The 21,115-nt window shown below is 46.3% G+C and overlaps 1 protein-coding gene across 14 annotated transcripts in view; it reads right to left on the bottom strand.

Annotated features, from left to right (window-relative positions):
• LRRFIP1 (LRR binding FLII interacting protein 1) overlaps positions 1 to 21,115 on the bottom strand; it is a 159,113-nt gene that overhangs the window by 34,690 nt on the left and 103,308 nt on the right. For 3 of the 14 annotated variants that reach the window (XM_030802295.1, XM_030802293.1, XM_030802296.1), the window contains 2 exons: positions 19,013 to 19,072; positions 6,887 to 6,964 (listed from right to left, as the gene is read on the bottom strand). The exons of 7 other annotated variants lie outside the window; for them this stretch is intronic. In XM_030802295.1, coding sequence (XP_030658155.1) covers positions 6,887 to 6,964; positions 19,013 to 19,072 — 138 coding nt within the window. Of the gene's footprint in view, positions 1 to 6,886; positions 6,965 to 11,625; positions 11,692 to 13,125; positions 13,171 to 19,012; positions 19,073 to 21,115 lie in introns of all 14 variants that reach the window. 4 more of the 14 variants (XM_030802294.1, XM_030802297.1, XM_030802301.1 and 1 more) reach the window with 2 other exon arrangements.

The following is a 21,115-nucleotide window of genomic DNA, read 5'->3' as shown; positions in this document are numbered from 1 at the left end:
TAAAGAGGCTAGTTTAGCTCTTGGTGGGATATGAAAATCCAGTTTAACAGACTGCCAAACTACCACTGAAAAGCCTGTGGCTTTTTTTTTTTTGAGACGGAGTCTCGCTGTGTCACCCAGGCTGGAGTGCAGTGGCGCAATCTCGGCTCACTGCAAGCTCCGCCTCCTGGGTTCACGCCATTCTCCTGCCTCAGCCTCCCGGAGCATCTGGGACCACAGGCGCCGGCCACCACAGGCGCCGGCCACCACGTCCGGCTAATTTTTTTGTATTTTTAGTAGAGACGGGGTTTCACCGTGGTCTCGATCTCCTGACCTCGTGATCCACCCGCCTCGGCCTCCCAAAGTGCTGGGATTACAAGCGTGAGCCACCGTGCCCGGCCAGCCTGTGGCATTTTTGCTCCACAGTGTAAAACGTACGTTTTCTGGCTGCTGGTCAGCAATGGATAAATATTGTGGAGAAATAAACAAAGCTCCAGGAATGCATTCGTTTACCTACAAAGATATCTGAGACCGTAAAAGAAGGGCCCACCCAAGTCTTTTTTTCCTTCTGGTATTTCTTGCAAGAAAGCTGAGAAAGAATACACACAGGGTCCATAAACCTTAATTTTGGGAGGACAGGGCTTTAACACATCTTTGTTCTGCATGGTTTTGCTTGTAACCGTCTACATCTATTGTTTTTCTAATTTGTAAAGTATCAAATAAGGGAAAAAACCCCCCAAATCATAGCTGTTTCTATCATTTTTAAAAAGTCCTTGCTCCGAAGAACGTAATGGACTCAAAATAAAATCTGGGCATATTTTTAAGTAGAGACCATGCAGAGAAAAATTAAAAATTAAGCTCTTCTTGAAAGGTGATGGCAAATGAACGTTTAACCTATCTCTATTTTACATAGTAGGGTAAATTTCATTTTGTGTGTCTCCCGAATGAAAAAGGATTTGTCAGCTTTCTTCAAACACAGAGAGGCTATTCAGCCCCGTGGAAAGCCACGCAGCCCCACTCGCGTCCACCAGATGGCGGTGTGTCGCAGCTGCAGGGGTCGGGCCGGGACAGAAGCCGCAGGCAGCGGAGCCCACCTTAACCAAGCCCCTTTCCTAAGCCCTAGCAGAGCCAGGTAAGGAATCAGATGTTGTTGTTTCATCGTGACATAAAGCACAGCACTTCCTCCCTAAAATGACGAAGATATGGAAGACAAGAAGGGATTTTAAACACTGTCATGGCCACTGCATGGCATGGTGTGGGGACCTGGAGGAGGTGGGCATTGTGCAGAGAGGGGTCCAGAGGACATGGTGGCTGCAGACGGTCCAGACCCACCCTAGACCAGGACGGGAAAGCACCGGACTCTGCAGACAGTGGCCTCCTGCACCGGAAGGGCTACAGCGCCGAACACATTGCAGCCTGTTAGCTTCATGACTCTCGTACTCTGAGTGATACTAGACATTTCAGGTCAGGGTGAAAACGTCACACTAACAGGTTTACAAAGTATGTGTGTTGTATTTTATAGTCACAGCTGAGTGTATACAGACATCGTTGAAAATCTACTGGAAACGGTCACTTCCAAAACACGTCTGTGGAAGTTTAGTTTACATCAAGTTTCCTTTCAAAAACAAATGCTTCAAGGAGCACATTAAATATTTTATTAATTCCAACCTCCTAACATTGTGTCTGAGGGAGTTTGCTGTCTAGGCTCCTGTACACACGATGCTGGTGAGGCTAAGACGCTAAGTTTTCCATGTTCCAGCTGCCTGTCCATTTTCCTAGAGAAAGAATATGTGGCACCTGTTCATGTACCCAGAGAGACCCTACTTAAGGGCCCAGGTACAAAAGGAACCTGTCCTCAACGCCCAACCAGGCAACACCAGACTTGGATGGAAAAAGGGATCACCGAAGCAACATCCTTGCGAGGTCCTTCTTGAGACACAAACAAACAGCAAACACTGCTTAGAAAACACCCATTTTAAGGGTAATTTTCCTTCACATTTAAATGATAGCACAGTCTACCACTAGGGTGACAGGTTTTGGTTTTAAATCCAATAATATTTACTTTAGCCTGAATGACTTGTCTTTGAACTCTGGTGTTTATAATTCAAGACCTGTTTTTCCACCTGGTCCCCGCCCCTGCCTCTTTGTGCAACAAAAAACATGAGGCAAAATAGTGTTGTTTTTCTAGTTCAAATGGGCAGAGATCTGAGTTCATTGCTCCTGTTTTCTCTGAGTACACAAGGGAAGATATGGACCCGGGCTCCCCTTGGGACATTCCTGATGGATGTTTCAGAAACGTGATGGCTTTGCCAGTGGGATTTTGGGGCCTAGATGACCCAGACCTGTTGGCTTCACTAGGTGGAGTCACTCTGCTTGGGTGTGGCCCAAGCCCGGGCCATCAAATCTCTGGATCCCAGCTCTCTCGAGGCACCTTTGCCTCCCCTCACACCTCCGCTGCTGGGCTTCACAACGTGTGATCCCCGACAAGCATCCATCTGCCTCTGTCTGTGCGTCCCATGAGGGCTGGGGCAAGTCTGCATTTGCCCATACAACGGCCCTGTTTCCAGAACATTCCAGGTGCTCAATAAACACTGAATGAATGAGTGAAACAACTTCCTCAAGGAGAAGATCCTGGCCGAGCTGGAGAGGAAGAAAACACAGCTCATCCACAGCATGGGAGAAGATGAGAATGAGGTGAACAGTATTCTATGTCTGTCTTGAGATGGGGCCGATGCCCTCTCTGCTTTCCCAAGGACCCTGGGAGGACCAAGTGGGTGCAGAAAACTTTAAGTCTTGACCCTGGTGGTGGTCTCTGGACACTGAAGCATTTTCATTTTCTCGAAGTGGGACAAGCAGTCACTTCCTTCATTCTGGTTACTACTGCCCTTTAATAGCACTGCCTTCCCTCCACCCCTCGGGGGGTACCAGCCCTCCCTCCCCTGTGACGGGTGTGACACACTCACCTGTGCACCTGTATCTCCCAAACCCAGGGCGGGACTCCCTACAGAGCCTCCAGGGCTGACCCTGCCTGACTTCGTATTTTTCTTGTCCTCTGTCCTCACTCATACTGGCCCTGGAAACATGTTCCTGATGAAGTCCCTGGCCTGGGAGCATTTCCCATGAGCTCTCGCTACAACTGTATCCCATTCCTGGCTAACCCCAGCCAAGGAGAAATAAAGTAACCACGCGTTTTTTTTGGTTTTTGTTTTTTGGGTTTTTTTTCGCTTTTTAAGGGTATCATGACCCCTCTTTCTAGGGGAAGCACAAGAAGTTTATGTGCCCAGCTAGATGTCCCAAGCCAGGAATGAGAGCTGTGACATCTGAACCCGGGTTCTGAAACTCCCTGCCTCAGAGCACTGCCTGCTCCATGAGACCTCAAGGAAGGCCAGACTGGAGGGTCATTCACCTTTGCCACCGCGCTTACCCCAGGCCCTGCCCGAGTCCTGTTGCTCCTCCCTCCCAGGCTGAAGGACCGGGGAGTCCTATCCAGGCCCTCCTGGCTTCTTCCCATCAACGAGGCCAAACACACCCACTAGCACTTTCTGTTGTCCCAGGAGATCCAAAATATACCAGCAATGGTGTAAACGTCCCAAGACGGAAAACAGAAATGGAGTCAATTCAGTATAAGAGGACCATGAGTTTTGGAAATTATGGAAATAAGCTAGCTTAGTTCTGTCTCCCAGGCTCTCTTCAGATACCAGGGACGCTGCCTGTGCTCACCATCTTTCTATTCTTGACACGATCAATCAAGGGATACCGTAACCACATCCCCTAGGGAACTGCCCTGCACTCTACAGAGACCTCTCTGCATCCTAAGAACCCCATACAGGAGGTTTCATCAGATGTAAGGCACCCAGGATGAGATGGGGGACAGCCTCGTCCCTCACTGCGGGACTGACCTTTGTTTCCTAAGCGTGCCAACCGCCCCGCAATCAACTGACCTTTGTTAGTTGAGCAATCGATTCAGGGAAGGAAGAGCAGATACAAGGAGATCACCCACCCCCATCAGGTCCCAGGGCACCCAGGAAGGCTGAACCCACATCTCTCTGTTTATGATCATCTAATAAACCTGTGAGTAAATTTTCTACAAATTTAGAAAACACATGACGAAGAAGTTTGTATCATTTCAATCTCTTCGGTCAATTTCATATGACAAAGAAATTTGTGTCATTTCAATCTCTAAGTGGCTATATCGAGCCCTGTTATTTTGAGACCTCATCATATGCTTGAATAAAGACAATGCATATGTCTTTATCCAATTGTCATGTCTCACTGGAACCAGGCGGAGGGTACAGAGGGCATTAAGGGTGTTTGGGATTCACTGAAAGTAAAGCCACAACATTCTTCCGTCAATTGTAAATACTTATATTTTCTTTTCTTTCTTTTTTCTTTTTTTTTAAGACAGAGTCTTGCCTTGTCGCCCAGGCTGGAGTGCAGTGGTGCGATCTCAGCTCACTGCAACCTCCACCTCCTGTATTCAAGTGATTCTCCTGCCTCAGCTTCCCAAGTAGCTGGGATTACAGGCATGCGCCACTACACCCGGCTAATTTTTGTATTTTTAGTAGAGATGGGGTTTCTCCATGTTGGCCAGGCTGGTCTCCAACTCCTGACCTCAAGTGATCCACTTGCCTCAGCCTCCCAAAGTGCTGGGATTACAGGCGTGAGCCACTGCGCCTGGCAATACTTATATTTTCTTTTCTGAAAAGTGAGTGTGAGAAGACAAAGCAATTCTACATTAAATTTATTATGGAAAACATTTCTTCCTGGTAGTTTTAAGTGATCACATAAGTTAGCTTATGTTTATTGCTCTACTACAGAGTATGAGATAATACAGAGACCCCAACTTAAAGGAAGACACAGCCATGGGGGCTGGCCAGGCTTACTGAGTCTGTGATCTGAAATTCCTTAGTTCACAACCATTTACTTTCGGTTATTTGAGTAACAGCATCAAGACCAACTTGTCAGGTTTGAAAATGGGAAATCATGTCATAATGAACAGCTGAATATCTTCCTGTTATTGCCTGATGCACTCTGGGGAGAGATTACTGGGGGGGCGGTGTGCCCCTGGAGTTTGCATGGTAGCTGCCGCCTCACACTGTCTGCACACATTTGGCTTCTCTCACTGCTGACTGCTGGGCTCGGGGATGGGGAGGGATGGAACACAAACTCAACGCCTGTGAGGCCAGGTGGGCAGAGCCAAATGTGTGACAAGATTGGGTGTCGTCTGCAACTTATACAGAGGGGAGAGTCTTCCCCCAGAGAAATAGGCGCCGGCGTTGTAAGGCCCACCCATTTTGAACTCTATTTTCCTGCTCTCCATGGCTGGATGGAGGAGATAAACATTCCTCTAGCACAGGAAAGTCATGCTGCACAGTGATGAATGGCACCTGGGCTGTGGCCTCGGGGTCATGAAAATAGTGGGTGGGGTGGAGGCTGCACAGTTCTGCAACATAGAGTCAGTGGCCAGAGATACTGGGTTTTCTTCCCCCAAAGAAGCTGATACCTGCATTTGCTGATACCTGAATGCAGGTATCAGGTGCGAGGTAGGAAACATCACAGTTTTAAAAGACTGCATCTAATTTAAAACACAAACAAACCACCAGCACCACAGCAGGAAAAGCCCACCAAAAAAGGTACATCCACGCAAGCAGGAGGTCTCAGCGCTGTGACTTCTTGGTTGATTACTAGGAACGTTACCGAAATTGTAGGGATCAGCACGCTGAAGTATGGTGTTCAGTAACTAACTTAAGAGTCACATTTTAACTTCTCTATGGCTGGGAGAAGTTTTTGTTTTTGTTTTCTAGAGACAGGGTCTCACTCTGTTGTCCATGCTGAAATGCAGTGGCACAATCATAGCTCATTGCTACCTTGAACTCCTGGGCTCAAGCCATCCTCCCACCCCAACCTCCTGAGTAGCTGTGACTACAGGTTCGTGTCTCCACACCTGGCTAATTTTTTTTTTTTTTTAACTGTTTAGAGATGGGGGGGTCTTGCTATGTTGGTCAAGCTGATCTCCAACTCCTGGCTTCAAGAAATCCTCCTGCCTCAGCCTCCCATGACGCTGGGATTACAGATGTGAGCCACCACACCCAGCTCAGGCTGGAAATGTTGATATGAGTGGAGACGAACAGGGAAGCCTTGCCCATCTTTGCCTTTACTCCCCAAGGTTTCTCACCGGCTCTTGAGGGTGGTTGTGCAGGTCTGGTTGTGCAGCCTGGAGCCCCTTCCCTGGCCATGTGCCCAACCCCCTCCTCCATTCCCACAGCCCCCAGGCCAAAACTGTCCTGCAAACTCTCCCTTTAAAAAGAGTCATAGGGTCACCTTCAAGCATCGGATCAGGTAAAACTGTGTCAAATTCCAACAACCCAGGGGAAAACACACAATAATGAGACTTAACAAGCTGGGGATGACCTAACAGGGCTCCTATTTTCTGAAACAAAACTTGGGCCACGCTGAGTGACAAACAGGATGCACGGCTGCAAATCTGCACATTTCGAAGGATCTGAGAACCAGAAGGGTAACGAATGATTGGGGCCCAACTGGGAGTGTCCCGGGATCTACAGTTCACGCTTTACCTTAAACACTGTCTGGGTCTGATCACAGGTAACACTTCAAGAAAACATAAACAGTCAATACTTCAAATTTTTAAATCATAAAAGGAAAACCACACATCCGTGCATATGGCTGTATTATTTTCTCCCTTTGTATAAAGTTTCCCTCCTCTAAGATCCCCATCTCTAAGCACAGCTAACAATTTCTTTTACGGTCCTTGAAAAGTTGAGCAATGTAATCCTAATAATATCACCGCAGAGTAATATTCTAAATTTGGAGACGTTGGAAGAGGAGGATAAGGGAAGGGGGAGGGAGGGTGACGTTGAGTAGGAGCAAGGCCAGGAGGCCGACTTACCACAGGGCTGGCCCGGGCCGAGCTGGCCCTGGAGGAGGCGCGGGAGCTGGAGTTGAGGTGGCCGCTGTACTCCGAGGGCTGCCCATACAGCCGCCGCCAGGACACGCAGCCAGAAACAAAGGAACAGGGTCAGCAAAGGATCAAGGAGAATAAAGGCCGACAGAAAACATGCAGTAAGTGGTGAGGTTAGCCACACACGGCAAGGAAAAGAGACTTAGGGTTAGACAGCAAACGCATATTCAAATCAGTGCTGGCTAAGAATAAAAAAAATCACATTATCAGAGGAACACAGAATTTTCTCAGAGTTAGGAGGAAGAAAATAACAGAAAGCACCTGTTCAACTGGGTGTGCAGTCACACCTAGTGTAGACACAGAAAGCCACCCTGTGGATGCGGAGATGACTGTTTTGAGAACTTAGGCTGCCTTCCGGCACAGAAACTGAAGACTCGGACAGGGCGCTTGGCGCTTTAGCAAGGGAACATTTTTGCCTCTCCACTATCTTTCCAAGTGGAAGCAAAATGAGAGTTAGGGTTAATACAAAAGTATGTATGGCTTTTTAAATTGCCAGATTACCATCTACCTGGGTGGTTGCTACGTACACATCTGTCTATCCATTTATCTGAACTTTCTCACTTCTGGTGAAGGAAAATACCAGCAACTCGATTATCTGGAAGCTACGCCCTTGTAACTTTGATTTATATGCACATCTGCTAGTCTTAGATACATTTTCACGTTATTATAAACATTCTCATATTCTTCTTAAGCAAGGCATGGTGGGGCGGGGGCAGGATTTCAACACTATTTAGGATCCCGACACGTCCTGAGGAGCATCTTCAAGAGAGACCCACGCAGCATCCTACAGCGAGCCCCACCAGTGCTGAAGGCCCTTCCACTCTAGCCCCTGGACACCCTGCACTGTGCCGGGCACAGAACCCTCTGCTGGCCTCACAGCCTCTGCTGAGGACCTGCAGGGAGTCCCTGCTTGCGAATTATAAGGAAGCCCAGATCTTCAGGGGTGCTCGTGATCTCATCTACATCTTCAGGGGCGCTCGTGATCTCATCCAGATCTTCAGGGCGCTCGTGATCTCATCCAGATCTTCAGGGGTGCTCGTGATCTCATCTAGATCTTCAGGGGCGCTCATGATCTCATCCAGATCTTCAGGGGCACTTGTGATCTAATCCAGATCTTCAGGGTGCTCGTGATCTCATCTAGATCTTCAGGGGCGCTCATGATCTCATCTACATCTTCAGGGCGCTCGTGATCTCATCTAGATCTTAGGGCGCTCGTTTTCATCTAGATCTTCAGGGCGCTCGTGATCTCATCCAGATCTTCAGGGGTGCTCGTGATCTCATCCAGATCTTCAGGGCGCTCGTGATCTCATCCAGATCTTCAGGGGCGCTCGTGATCTCATCTACATCTTCAGGGCGCTCGTGATCTCATCTACATCTTCAGGGGCGCTCGTGATCTCATCTACATCTTCAGGGGCGCTCGTGATCTCATCCAGATCTTCAGGGGCACTCATGTTCATCTACATCTTCAGGGTGCTCGTGATCTCATCCAGATCTTCAGGGCGCTCGTGATCTCATCTACATCTTCAGGGCGCTCGTGATCTCATCCAGATCTTCAGAACACTCATGATCTCATCTACATCTTCAGGGGCGCTCGTGATCTCATCTACATCTTCAGGGGTGCTCGTGATCTCATCCAGATCTTCAGGGGCGCTCGTGATCTCATCCAGATCTTCAGGGGCGCTCGTGATCTCATCCAGATCTTCAAGGGCGCTCGTGATCTCATCCAGATCTTCAGAGGCGCTCGTGATCTCATCTACATCTTCGGGGCGCTCGTGATCTCATCCAGATCTTCAGGGGCGCTCGTGATCTCATCCAGATCTTCAGGGGTACTCGTGATCTCATCTACATCTTCAGGGGCGCTCGTAATCTCATTCAGATCTTCAGGGGTGCTCGTGATCTCATTTCAAATACCATCTCTTAGTTTGTTTCCTCACCAGGGCTAGTGACCAGATGAGGCCTGGCAAACTCAAGAAATACTTGTTGAATGAACAAATGATTTCAGCTGTAGACTACAATAACCATCAAATGTCAATTGAAAGCATTAAATGTTGTACAGGGCTGTGGACAAGATGGGCAAGTTCCCCAGACCCATCCACCTCTATTTTATTTGATAAATGTTTACACTTACACTCAGGGGCAAGACGTTGTTTCAGATACACAGATAATACTGCTGTGTACACAGCACATGTACAGCATCAATGCCACATTTGAGATATACAAGAAAATCACCAGTATTACTAGCCTCACTTTTTGGCATTCTTGTTGAAAATAAAGGAAAACACTTAATGTCAGCACTTTAAAGCAGAAGAATTTTGCCTGAGGGTTTCCTGATACAAGAGAGAGGGAAACTTCATCCTGCAGCAAATCCTTCTCCATTCTATGCCATTCATGCCCTGGTTTATGGTGCAAAGATACAGCGAACTGTTGTGAATACGGCTTACTGCCCACCCCAGCTTCCCTAAGCAAAAGCAGCTCTCAAACCTTCCAATTCGACCAAATCGTGCAGAAAAAAAACAAAGTAAAAGTCTACATTGCCATGGTCCACGTGCACCTTATGTCTAGGAGTTATGTGGCTAACGGGCAGCTAATGTAAGTCAGAAAGCTTTAAGTCTGAATCACGGCTCCATCTCTTGTTAGCCATGTGGCTGTGGGAGTTCCTTAGCCCGTCATCTGTGACATGGAAGTAAGGATATGGGCCAAATGGAGGAGCTGAGGACTAGGAAAGGGGGTACATGTTGGGCTTCTTCTCTATTTCCACTTTCTGCCAGAAACAACTTCCTTGGCTCCTGTATCAGACGACGACGCTGGTGATGACTACGTCCCAGCTTTGTCACAACACCGAAGAAAGTCACTTCACGCTCAGGAGCTGCGCGGGGGCCATTCCTGGTCCTCCAGGTGCAGGACAAGTCCTCCACAGTAGGACCACAGCTGTCTGTGCAGGCCTGGAGGAAGCCTGGACCCTGAGGTCATGACCACTTGGGGCTGGGACCTCAGGCCTGGGCCCCGCAGCCACTCTGGACACCGTCCTGGGCCGCAACCTCCCTATACATTGGACCGAGAGCGGGGGTGGCTCTCTCCCAAGGCCCTCCTGTAAACATAAGGAACGGAGTATCCACTTGGAGGGGAACTGTGAGGGTTCCAGGGAAAAGATGGGAGAGGTTGGGAGGTCAGGAACTTCTTCATCCCTTCCCTCTTCCTCACGATGCTAATTTGCTGCCCACAGCAGAGCTGACCATCCCTATTTTAGGCAGTTGTGCTGCCAGGACAAGATGACCTTCTGTTTTCTTAACTCTCTAAGGCCATCACTTCCAGGCAATTCTTGTGGGGGCTAAAAGCACAGAAATCACTGCTCGCAGAAGAGCAATGAGGGCCAAGGATCTAGGGCTGACGACTCCCGAAGCCCATCTCAGAGGTGACACAGTAGCATCTGGACAGCATCAGGAGCCCTCCGTCCTGCCAGATCTTAGAGTCTCTACTTAAGCCACCAGAAAACCACCTGGTGCTTGGGGGAAATTTCTCTTGAATTAGTATGCTCCCTCTTTTCCAATGAGAGAAAATCATTTAGTTGTGCTTTATCCATCCATCATAGGCAGGGCTATTTCATTCTTCATGCATGGTTTATGAGCTTTCTAATGGCCTATGAAAATGTTTACCAACTGGGAAAAATATGTTATATAGTGGGCTGCAAAATACTGAACAACTTATGCAATATAAAAATTGATAAATGTGTAATCAGTTGTCGACAAAAACGAACGCTATGTCAACTATTGGATTTAATATTCATAAATTATATTTTAAAGAAAACTGTAGGTTAGACTGGCTTACACCATAAGAATTCATGAATATCCATGATGGCTGGACAAATAGCATAGTAAGTCATAAAACTGGATTTAGTCAAGTAAGTAGCTGATTAACTTCAAAAGCAAAATTATAAAAGCATTTCAAGTATTTCTTAGTAAACCTTTCTATTTCCTGGAGGGCTTGAAGGCATTTTTATAGGATTGGGGAGGAGCCTCTGAATACAGGCGATCCACCACCAGGGAGCACCGATTAGCACTGAACGCTCCGTTTCCAGGTCCCTGGGACACGCAAATTCATCTCCCCACTTCCATGGATTCCATCTCATTTTTCTACCTTGTTGCTTTTCTCATTCATTCATTCACAAATGTTTATTGTGCACCTACTACATCTTTACCCTCATAGCTGAGTCTATCATTGCAAATTGAAGAAAGAGGTAGAGAGACAACAAAATAAAAACAGGGAATGAAATATGCATAACATTCCAAGTTTTAAAATTTGTTCCTCTTCCTCAACTATTCAGAGATGAAAATGATGTGTGGCCTGTCAAACTGCCCTTTTTCTGTTTTTATTAATTTAAGACGATTTCACGACCTGTTAGTATTGTTGGCATGCTGCAAAGAGAGCAGATTTAAACTCAGAGCAAGTTAGTCTCCCTGATGAGTGAGGACATGAAACCAACAACCAGAGGTTTCCCGATTCACATTATTCGTGACCTTCATTACAACGGAAGGTGGCGGTGTGCCCAGTGACTCGGTGCTTCCTCCTGAGGATGGCCAGTCACCCCCCACGGCTGGACCCTGCCCAGTGAGCATCCCCAAGCAGCAGGCACGGGGGTGGGAAAGGAGGTATCACCCAAAGCGCCTTACAGCGTGGGAGCCGCAGGTGCTGCCCCGTCGGGCCCCACTGAAGCTGCCTTCATCCAACACAGATGCCTGCGACCAAAAGAGACTGTCAGGATGGACACTCTTCCTTTCTCCGAGAGTGCCCAGAAAGTGCTGAAAACGTAAGCTGTGAAAAACTGACACATGCCAGGAGCACGACCTGAAAAGCATGCGGGGGAGGCTGAGAACCACCTTTCCAGCTCTTCAAAGGGCTGCAGAGTGCGACAAGGAAATCAGGAGAGACAGGTTTTAGTCGCTGTCAAGCGGCGTGCAATTTAATCTCCAACAGACCATTGAAATCTATTACTTTGAAAAACATCCCAGGCCTAAGTAAAAACTTGTTAATCCAGGTTAAAATGAGCAGATAATTCTAACATCCTGAATTTTATCATGGCACTCTCATACTTGATGCTTAGAAAATTACTTTTATGTGAAGTGACTTTGGGATAAAATATCAAATTATGTTAATTATAGTTTTAATGATAAATATTTTATAACCCTTTAAAAGTTGCTAAGTAGAAGAAAGAGTCATTGGTTAACTGGAAAATGCTACTTAATTAATCAACGTGGGTAAACAGGAGCTTACACTGCCACAAATGGTGATGTCAAACTTTGCCCGGTATAAAGGAACTTTAATTTCCCCATTTTCCCTTGAGGACATACTAGTTTGCTCAGCCGTTTATTAATATATCAAACACATAAGTAAGCAATCCGATGGAAATTCAGAAAGTTATTAATGGCTGGGTGTGGTGGCTCATGCCTGTAATCCTAGCACTTTGGGAGGCCGAGGCAGGCAGATCACCTGAGGTCGGGAGTTTGAGACCAGCCTGGCCAACATGGTGAAACCCATCTCTACTGAAAACACAAAAATTAACTGGGCATGGTGACACGTGCCTGTAATCCCAGCTACCCAGGAGGCTGAGGCAGGAGACTCACTTGAACCCGGGAGGCGGAGCTTGCACTGAGCCGAGATCATGCCCTTGCACTCCAGCCTGGGTGACAGAGGTAGACTCTGTCTCAAAAAAAAAAAAAGTTATTAATAAGACAATATAGCTACTTTGAGTATTTATTTTACATTTCTTGCATAGCATAAGTACTTATATTTAAAACTGGAAATTTCCAAAGTAATATAGTAACATGGATTAATATCTGTCCAGGTTACCAAAGCATTAAAAAGCCACCATTCTTTCCGCCAATAGGTAAAGTAAACATTGCTGTTGTTCCATTCCTGCCTAACAATCCCAGCAAACACAAGGCTTCCTGGAGACGGAGCAGTGTGGCAGCTACAGTCAGCAATCCGGGGAGAGAAAACCCAGATATGGCCAAAGGGGACAGACATTCCCCACAGGTACATGTAAACTCCACGTGAAGGTGCAACTTCCCCCAGGGGGCTGGGAACAGGCACATCCATGGCTCTGGGCTTGTGGGGGCGATGCATGCACAGTGGGAGGGGGTGTGGGGCAGCAGGGTGGGCAGCACACGCACCCGGTAACTCCCCGAAGGCCGGGCAGCGCTGTACAGACAGGAAGGCTGGAGGATGAAAGCAAATGGCAGGTTTTAAAAGCCTTGAAAAAACAGCAACAAATGACAGCAAAAGGCCATCACAATAGTTTCAGCATTCACCATAGCCAACTGCTGTACAGTGGTTAGACAGAAACAAACCGATAGAGGCACTGTGTTTTCTGCAAATTTGATAGATGCAAATCCAAAATTTACAAGAAAGATAACTGAGGTGATTTTTAACTTTAAAACAGTAAACTTCCCAGCATCTTTAAAACACGATCATTTCTAGTCATTTCAGGCATTCCTGGAAGAAAGGGTCGGAGATGAGACAGAATGGTGACAAGGTCAACACAACAACAGCAACAAAACCCACAGCTCATATCCAAGGTTAACGGCACACTTGGCAGTATTCAACATGCAGATGTCCACACGTGAAGACAGGGGCAGGAAGAGTCTTTATTTCTATGCGAGGGGCCCAGTGACAGTCTTCAAGACACAAAGGGAGTCGCTGCAAGGCTGCCTCGGCTGGTGTGGGAGGCACCCCCAGAGGGGCCGCGGTCTAGCCCTGTCAAAGGAGAATCCTGCCTAGCACACACGTCAGCGCAAGGCAGTGCTGGTGAGGGGACAGGCTGGGACACAAGGGCAGCTCCCAGTGTCCAGAGACTGTGCCACGGGACAGAATCTGGACTCATTTCCAGGGCACACTGAGCAAGTCAGGCAAGGTGCACGGCCAGGTGGTGATCACTCAGCAGCTCCAGTCGACATGCAAGGGAGAGGACAGTTCAACCTCCAAATAGGGCGTGTACTTTCACCCCTGACACCGACTTCCCTGGATTAGAATAAGACTCGATACCTATAGCTAACAGGCCAAGCACCTCAGGGCTGGACCTGAACCTGACCTTGTGAAAACAGGAAACAGCAGGGAGACCGAGCCAAAGAAATAACACTGTTCTGTCCACCTCTCAGAGACCAAGGAGGCAGATTATGCACAAAAACCTTCCAAATTGCTTCCTGGACACATTTACAAGAGAAAAAATATTTTTTAAAAAACAAATGAAACCCCAAATGGGGAACAATTGCTGGAAAAGGAGGAAAGACCCAAGAGACCAATTTTTTGGACTCGAGTTTTTGAAAACATGCATTTAATAAAACCCTCCTTTTCCTTAAGTCTCCTTTTCTATATTAGGTTCTAAATTATTTGACATGGCTTTTCTAAAAGATTGGCAAAAGTCTTAGCAAACTAGTCAAGCCAATTAAAACAGTTGCTGAGCTTTGCTCTTGTGACTTTGTGTAGAGGAGGCTGAAGTATCCACTAAATGTAATCAGCAATTAAAGTGATGCACAGAAGGAAAGGGAAGGAGCGACAAAGTGATGTGAAAAGGGGACAGACCCAGTTTCCATTCGGGGCAGACAGGGGCGTGGGAGCCAGGCCACCACTGGGAAGCCCAAGGCTGGAGCTGGAGAGTCCCTGTAATCAGAGCAAACGGGCAGCAGAGAGGGGAGAGAGACTCACACCCTCACGGCATCGCAAAGGTACATCAGTCCAGTGAGTTCAGAGACGATGACCTTATACAACCAAAACAGTAACGGGCATGCACTCACAGGGGGAGGGAGAGAACGCGGGTCAGAAAGAAATAAAGACGGCCGGGCCAGGCAACTGACAAAACTAGGAGATGGGGCTAAATTAGGACCTTTGAGTTCACGCACAGAAAAAAAGATTTAATTTTAATTGATATTAAATATTGAAATACATTTTAATTGATATTAGGAAGAGTCATCAATACCACATTCTACACTGATACCTTTCCATTATTATATTTAAATAAAATTAAACGCACCACGTACTGGGCGGGACTAGATGTCTACAGAGCCCAATTCCCAGGAAGGTTCTGAGGGCGGGTGAATACGAGAGCCCTCGGGCAGCAAATGATGGGCACACAGGGCTCAGGGCGAGTTCGGATGTGGCCCTGTTCGAATGAGTCAGCTCTCATTCTGATGTTTTAACCCTTTGGCTGTGGGTTATTTCTCTTAAATGGATTGAAGTGAGTCAGATGCAGGCTGAACTTGGGTGAATTGTTCATATTCCAAAGATGAGATATTTATTGCCATCTTTTATTTTAGAGCAAGTAACTCAGCTTATCAAAAATGAGTTGGAAATAAAGTTTAATTAATTAATTATTAATAAAATTAATAAAGCTTAATAACTAAGTGCTCTCTGCAACAGCAAAATCTCCTCTTGAATTAAGAAAATGCCCAAAGCCTTTTTCAAGGTGTTAGACCCACCAATGCTTTGGTGTTCACAGCTGATCATATACTGAGTCAAAACTCACCTACTGGGGGACAGAAGGGCCATCAGCTTACGGTGGGGGGATTTATTACAGACTGGGGGACAACGGGAAGGGTTGAGAAAGGTGGCAAGCAGCGGGCGCCAGCACCTTCTGCAGCCTCCCTGGACAGGAAGGGGGTGGACAAGGGCTGACAGAGGTGAGGAAGAAGTACCCTGGCAAGAAAAAGATCCCCCCCAACCCCCTGGGAGGGAAATGGGAACAGGGGCTGGAAGTTGGGGACAGGGCGGGGAAGGGTCAGAGCTATTTCTTCTAGAAGCATTTTAATGAGGTCAATGATACATGGGAGCGGGTAAAGGAAATCACAGAGGAATTGCATAGATTTCATTTTCTGATTTCAGCGTGGGAGCTGCTACTGGAGTCACCAGGGTCACGGAATGGCTCCAACGGCACCCTATGCTCAGATATGTGGCACCTCTCCTGGGTTCTCACCATTCTGCGAGGCCCCTGGTCTGCTCAAATGGCTACTTGCCTTGAAGAGCTTCCCCTCCAGGCTCCACCTGGTTAGTTCCTATTCTTTTCATTTGTTCTGTTTGTTTGTTTGTTTGTCTGAGATGGAATCTCGCTCTGTCGCCCAGGCTGGAGTGCAGTGATGCAATCTTGGCTCACTGCAATCTCTGCTTCCTGGGTTCAAGTGATTCTCCTGCCTCAGCCTCCCGAGTAGCTGGGGCTACAGGCACGTGCCACCATCTGATTTTTTATATTTTTAGTAGAGATGGGGTTTCACCGTTAGCCAGGATGGTATCCATCTCCTGACCTCATGGTCTGCCCGCCTTGGCCTCCCGAAGTGCTGGGATTACAGGTGTGAGCCACCACGCCCGGCCCTTCCTATTTATTAAGGTTCAATTCACATCCTTTGTTGTGACATTTCCTGGCAAAACCAGTGTCTCCCTCTCATTCTATTTACTCATCTGTTCACTACGGTACTGGTCTCCGGTGCCGGTGGCTTCTGTTCTAGATGTCAGTGCCTGGAGAGCACCTACCTCCCCTGTTTAGCTTTGTGATCCCAGGACCTGCTTGATTTTCCCACCTAAACTAGTCCCTATTTTGCTGAGTAAATCTGAACCTAAACAAACACCAACAAGCCTTGGCAATTTTAGGGCTCTTAAACAATTTAGAAATTATGTTTATCAAGACCGACGCATGTTTGTAGAGAATGGGAAGGAACTCTGTTGCGTAAACATGTGGATTTGGATGAGACTCTGGATTTTCCTTCCAAGTCTAGTCCATGCCCAAGAAACCACCACAAAGTTTGCATGTACTCTTCAAAGTAGTTCTGTTTTCAGAAACTCTCAAGAATTCAAGAGCATTCTTCTAATTATTTTTTTCCTTTTGATTAATTCTAATTAGAAAATATACACAAAAACACGTCCTTTCATTGCAGCCAGCTGAATGCCACAATTCACATTCGAGCTGGTGTGGTCAAACGCAGCACACTGCAGTACCTCTGAATGAAGCAGCTCATGTTAACTGCTGCTTTTCACGTCAGTAACACAGCTACCCAAACAAAAATCCGTCAAACAGACACCGAAAGAGAAAAGCAGAGCTGAATCCACACACACAAGATTGCATGCTACAAAACCTGCGGTTTCTGAAGAGAATGTGAAAGATTTAAATGGAAACCAACCAACTTCTCCTCCCTGGATGATGACAAAGTAGAGAATCTGCTGTCACCGCTGTAGCTGGAATTCTGAGCACCAAAGAAGAAAACACCTTTAAGTGACAAGCACTTCCTTCTGACTCCAAAAGCACCCCCATCCCATTCAAAAGGCGAACAGGCAACAGCACAACCGAGCCAACGCTAGGAGCCCAGGAACGCTAGTTTATCTAAAGACGCGAGGCACAAACAGCACAGCAGAGATTCTTAACAACTGGAGATTCCAAGCTGTATTTTCAGTTTCAGCGTTTATATCTTGGTGACGCCAGGGGTGTATCCAGTACTGCTTTTCACAATCTCATATCTCTAGCACGATTCGTAATTACTGAGTTTCACACTGTGTTGTCAGTAAACTCCTTGTCTGAACTATCCTTGTTACTTATCTCCTTAGGTAACTAAAATTCCATTTACTGCAAAATTTTCAATCTTTCTTCAGCCCAGCCCACCTGTGGGCTATAGCTCAGCCCTGGGGTGCCAGAAAGGTAGGTGGAGTGTGACAGCCTGCTGCCACCCGTCCACTGGAGAGCCCTTATCCACAGAGTGAAAAATGCCCTGCAGGCCATCTTTACGTGTCTTGAGTATACATTTTAAAAATGTCACATCCAGCTGGGTGCAGTGGCTCATGCCTGTAATCCCAGCACTTTGGGAGGCTGAGGTGGGCAGATCACCTGAGGTCAGGAGTTCGAGACCAGCTTGGCCAGCAGGGTGAAACCCCGTCTCTACTAAAAAATACAAAAACATTAGCCGGGCGTGGTAGTGGATGCCTGTAATCCAAGCTACTCGGGAGGCTGAGGCAGGAGAATCGCTCGAACCCAAGAGGCAGAGGTTGCAGTGAGCTGAGATAGCACCACTGCACTCCAGCCTGGGTGAGAGAGTGAGACTCTGTCTCAAAAAATAAATAATTAAAGTGCATGCAATGCTAAATAGGTAAATAGGAATGAGCAAGTAAAAACAACTTGATCAGCTGGTTTCAGAAAGCTAAAGACTGGTTTGGTCAGGGAGAGGGAAGGAGGTAAGGGTGGGGTCACTCATTTGAAGCCCAAAAGTATAATTTAAATATATACATGATATTTGAATATAACATAATTAAGATAAATGAAAAGAAATACTATTTTACACAATTAGGAATATTACTAAAAGAAAAAAATGAAGCATAAGAACAGGAAATTTTTAGACCATTTCACATAGAATGGACCTGTGGGGTATCGTGAAGCTTAATGGAAATGTATCCAGTGTAACCTTTTAAAATCCCAATGACCTCCTGTCCTTGATTAATCCAAAGCCCTCCCCACCCCTGCCCGGCCTCCCTAATGCCCCTGCCACTGGCACCACTCCCTCTCTCTCCCCCTAGAGCATCACCCTTTCCTTCCGCCAGCTCCTTCCTACCTCCCACCCCTTAACTGGGAGCCTTCCAAGCATCTGCATTGTTTTCTTCTCCTTTTCCTCTCCAGAAAAACACAGGTTCTTGTACACATGCCTTTAAGGTAAACATTAAAATTACAAATGACAGATGTGGAGACTGTGAAAATGTCGGATTTAGTATCTTTGAAAGCTGAATACACTTAATACACACATTATATACATACACCCAGGGGAATACAATAATGAAAGAGTTAATCTTTAATTTCAGATATTTTAAAACTTGAGATTCTTATCAATATCTACCCCTTATGCTAACATTCTCAGAATGTTTGCTAGTTGAAAAATATCTTTCATTCCATCATGTGTTAGGAAAAAAAAGACAGACCCATTTTAACATTTAAAAACAGCAAAAAAGCTAAATTTAAATTTAGCAATTAGTTTTTAGTTCTAGAAGCTTTGAAACAACCTATTTGAATTTTGAGCCATGCAAATTTACTATACTAACCCTGCCAGATCTTCTATTCATGGACTGTGATCCATACAATTCTCCATCATAACCATTTGTCTGTTTCAATGAAGAAAAGAGAAAAACTGACATCAGTACACAAATGAATTCACAGGTACAAATCAGCAGGGACGAACCAGCCAGGTATAAGGTGACCTTTCTTGGTGGAGCGGATGAATGACCAGCCCAGGACAGTACAAGACCTGGCAGCTCCCAAACTGCATCCCTGCCTCTGTCCGCTCCCCAGCAGCTCAGGAGAGAACAGCAGTCAAGCTAACAAAGTCAGTAGGCTTCGTGTCACATGCCACTCTTAGTTATAAAGTGGCACCAAGTCCCTCTGCGGGGTGGAACATTTGGGCTTGGTGTGGCCATTTCCTTGTCGGGCTGTTCCTGGTTTTATGGTGGCCCTGTGGACATTCTGCTTGCGAGAAGCCACATGCCAGGCCGATGGGTAGTGATTCAGCCTGAGTCAATGAGTTTTCAGTTCCTGGTTCAGAGAGGGTCTTCGAAAATTATGGCACATTGTGATGCTATGGGCCATAATTCAGAAGATTCAGAGATCATTTCTTTTTTTTTTTGAGATGCAGTCTCGCTCTGTCGCCCAGGCTGGAGTGCAGTAGCGCGATCTTGGCTCCCTCAACCTCTCCCTCTCCCGCCTCAGCCTCCTGAGTAGCTGGGATTACAGGCGTGCGTCACCATGCCCGGCTAATTTTTGCATTTTTAGTAGAGATGGGATTTCATCATGTTGGTCAGGCTGGACTCAAACTCCTGACCTCGTGATCCACCCGCCTCGGCCTCCCAAAGTGCTGGCATTACAGGCGTGAGCCACTGCACCCGGCCTCAGAAATCATTTCTAGTTAATCTATAGTTAAATGCAAAAGTTCATCGTGGGGTATATCTTCTATACTAGTTTTTCATTCATCCAGCCCTCCTACTTTATTTTTCAAAATGAAATCTGAACACATATTTAATAATTTCATAATGTGTCCTCCAGAATAAAGGAGAATGATTCTATTAAGTGCATGCCTATCATCCCTCTCTTCTGTTCCCAGCCCAGGTTCCCTTAAGTCAAAGCATGGGCTTTCTAAACGTCCCTTAATTCATCTATAAGGAAATTTCTGCTGATTCAAAATAGAGCTGTCAAGCATCAGAGACAAAACCAGCTCTCGGGACAGAAAAAGGAGGAGCAGTCTACACAACTGGTAAAAATGGAAGGAGACGCCATCAGGTCCTGGGCGTGAGTCCAAATTCCAGACAGAAGCTCCGTCATGTGACCTTAAGTAATTATTTAATCCACTTGAACATCCGCTTTCTCAGCCATGAAAATGTGCATAATAATAGATACATTACAAAGCCATCGTGAGGATTAAATGAGATGAAAATGAGTATCTCAAGCACCTAGAACAGTGCCCTCATGAAGCACCTGCTGACTGGGCGGATACGTGAATCCACGTGGAAGGGGCCTGGCATATGGGAGGTGCTGAACATGGCTCCTTATTCGGGGGGTGGGTGCTGTATAGCACATATTTTGCAGCCATGACATTAAAGTAGAAAAAAAAATTGAATTTCCAGACAGATTATAAATCCAGATTCATAAGACTTTGACCATCAAACTATATATTTATCTTTGCTATAACTCAAAACAAATCAAGAAATCAATTTGAAGTTTTGAAACAAAAGTATAGAAATCCTTCCACATTAAATTTGAGAACTCTATGAGTAACATTAAAACATTTCTGAAATAAATTTAATAGTAAAAATCTTTGGAAATTAGCAAGAGTTTTACTCAGACTAATTTCATTTCATGTCTTCAGCAACAAGATTATTTGACATGAAAATGCATGTCAAGGACTTGCCAATTTTAGATCTCAATCCCTTGTTATCTCTTCAGAAACTAGATTCCAGAAGAAATTAATATAATAATGACTAATGTTAATCAATTTTAGGTGACTTTGACTTCACTAATAAATGAGGAAGAGAAATGTATGACATAAGCAAGGCCTCTGGCTCTCCACTGCTGCTTATGAAACACCCACCGCTGCATGAAACACATAGCACCACGGCGGAACCCTGTCCTTTGCACTGTAGTTCTCCAGCTCAGCC

Source organism: Nomascus leucogenys, chromosome 22a (assembly GCF_006542625.1).
Source record: "Nomascus leucogenys isolate Asia chromosome 22a, Asia_NLE_v1, whole genome shotgun sequence".
Taxonomy (NCBI): domain Eukaryota; kingdom Metazoa; phylum Chordata; class Mammalia; order Primates; family Hylobatidae; genus Nomascus; species Nomascus leucogenys.
Note: the sequence above shows the minus strand (reverse complement) of the source record. Positions and strands in the feature narration are given on the sequence as shown.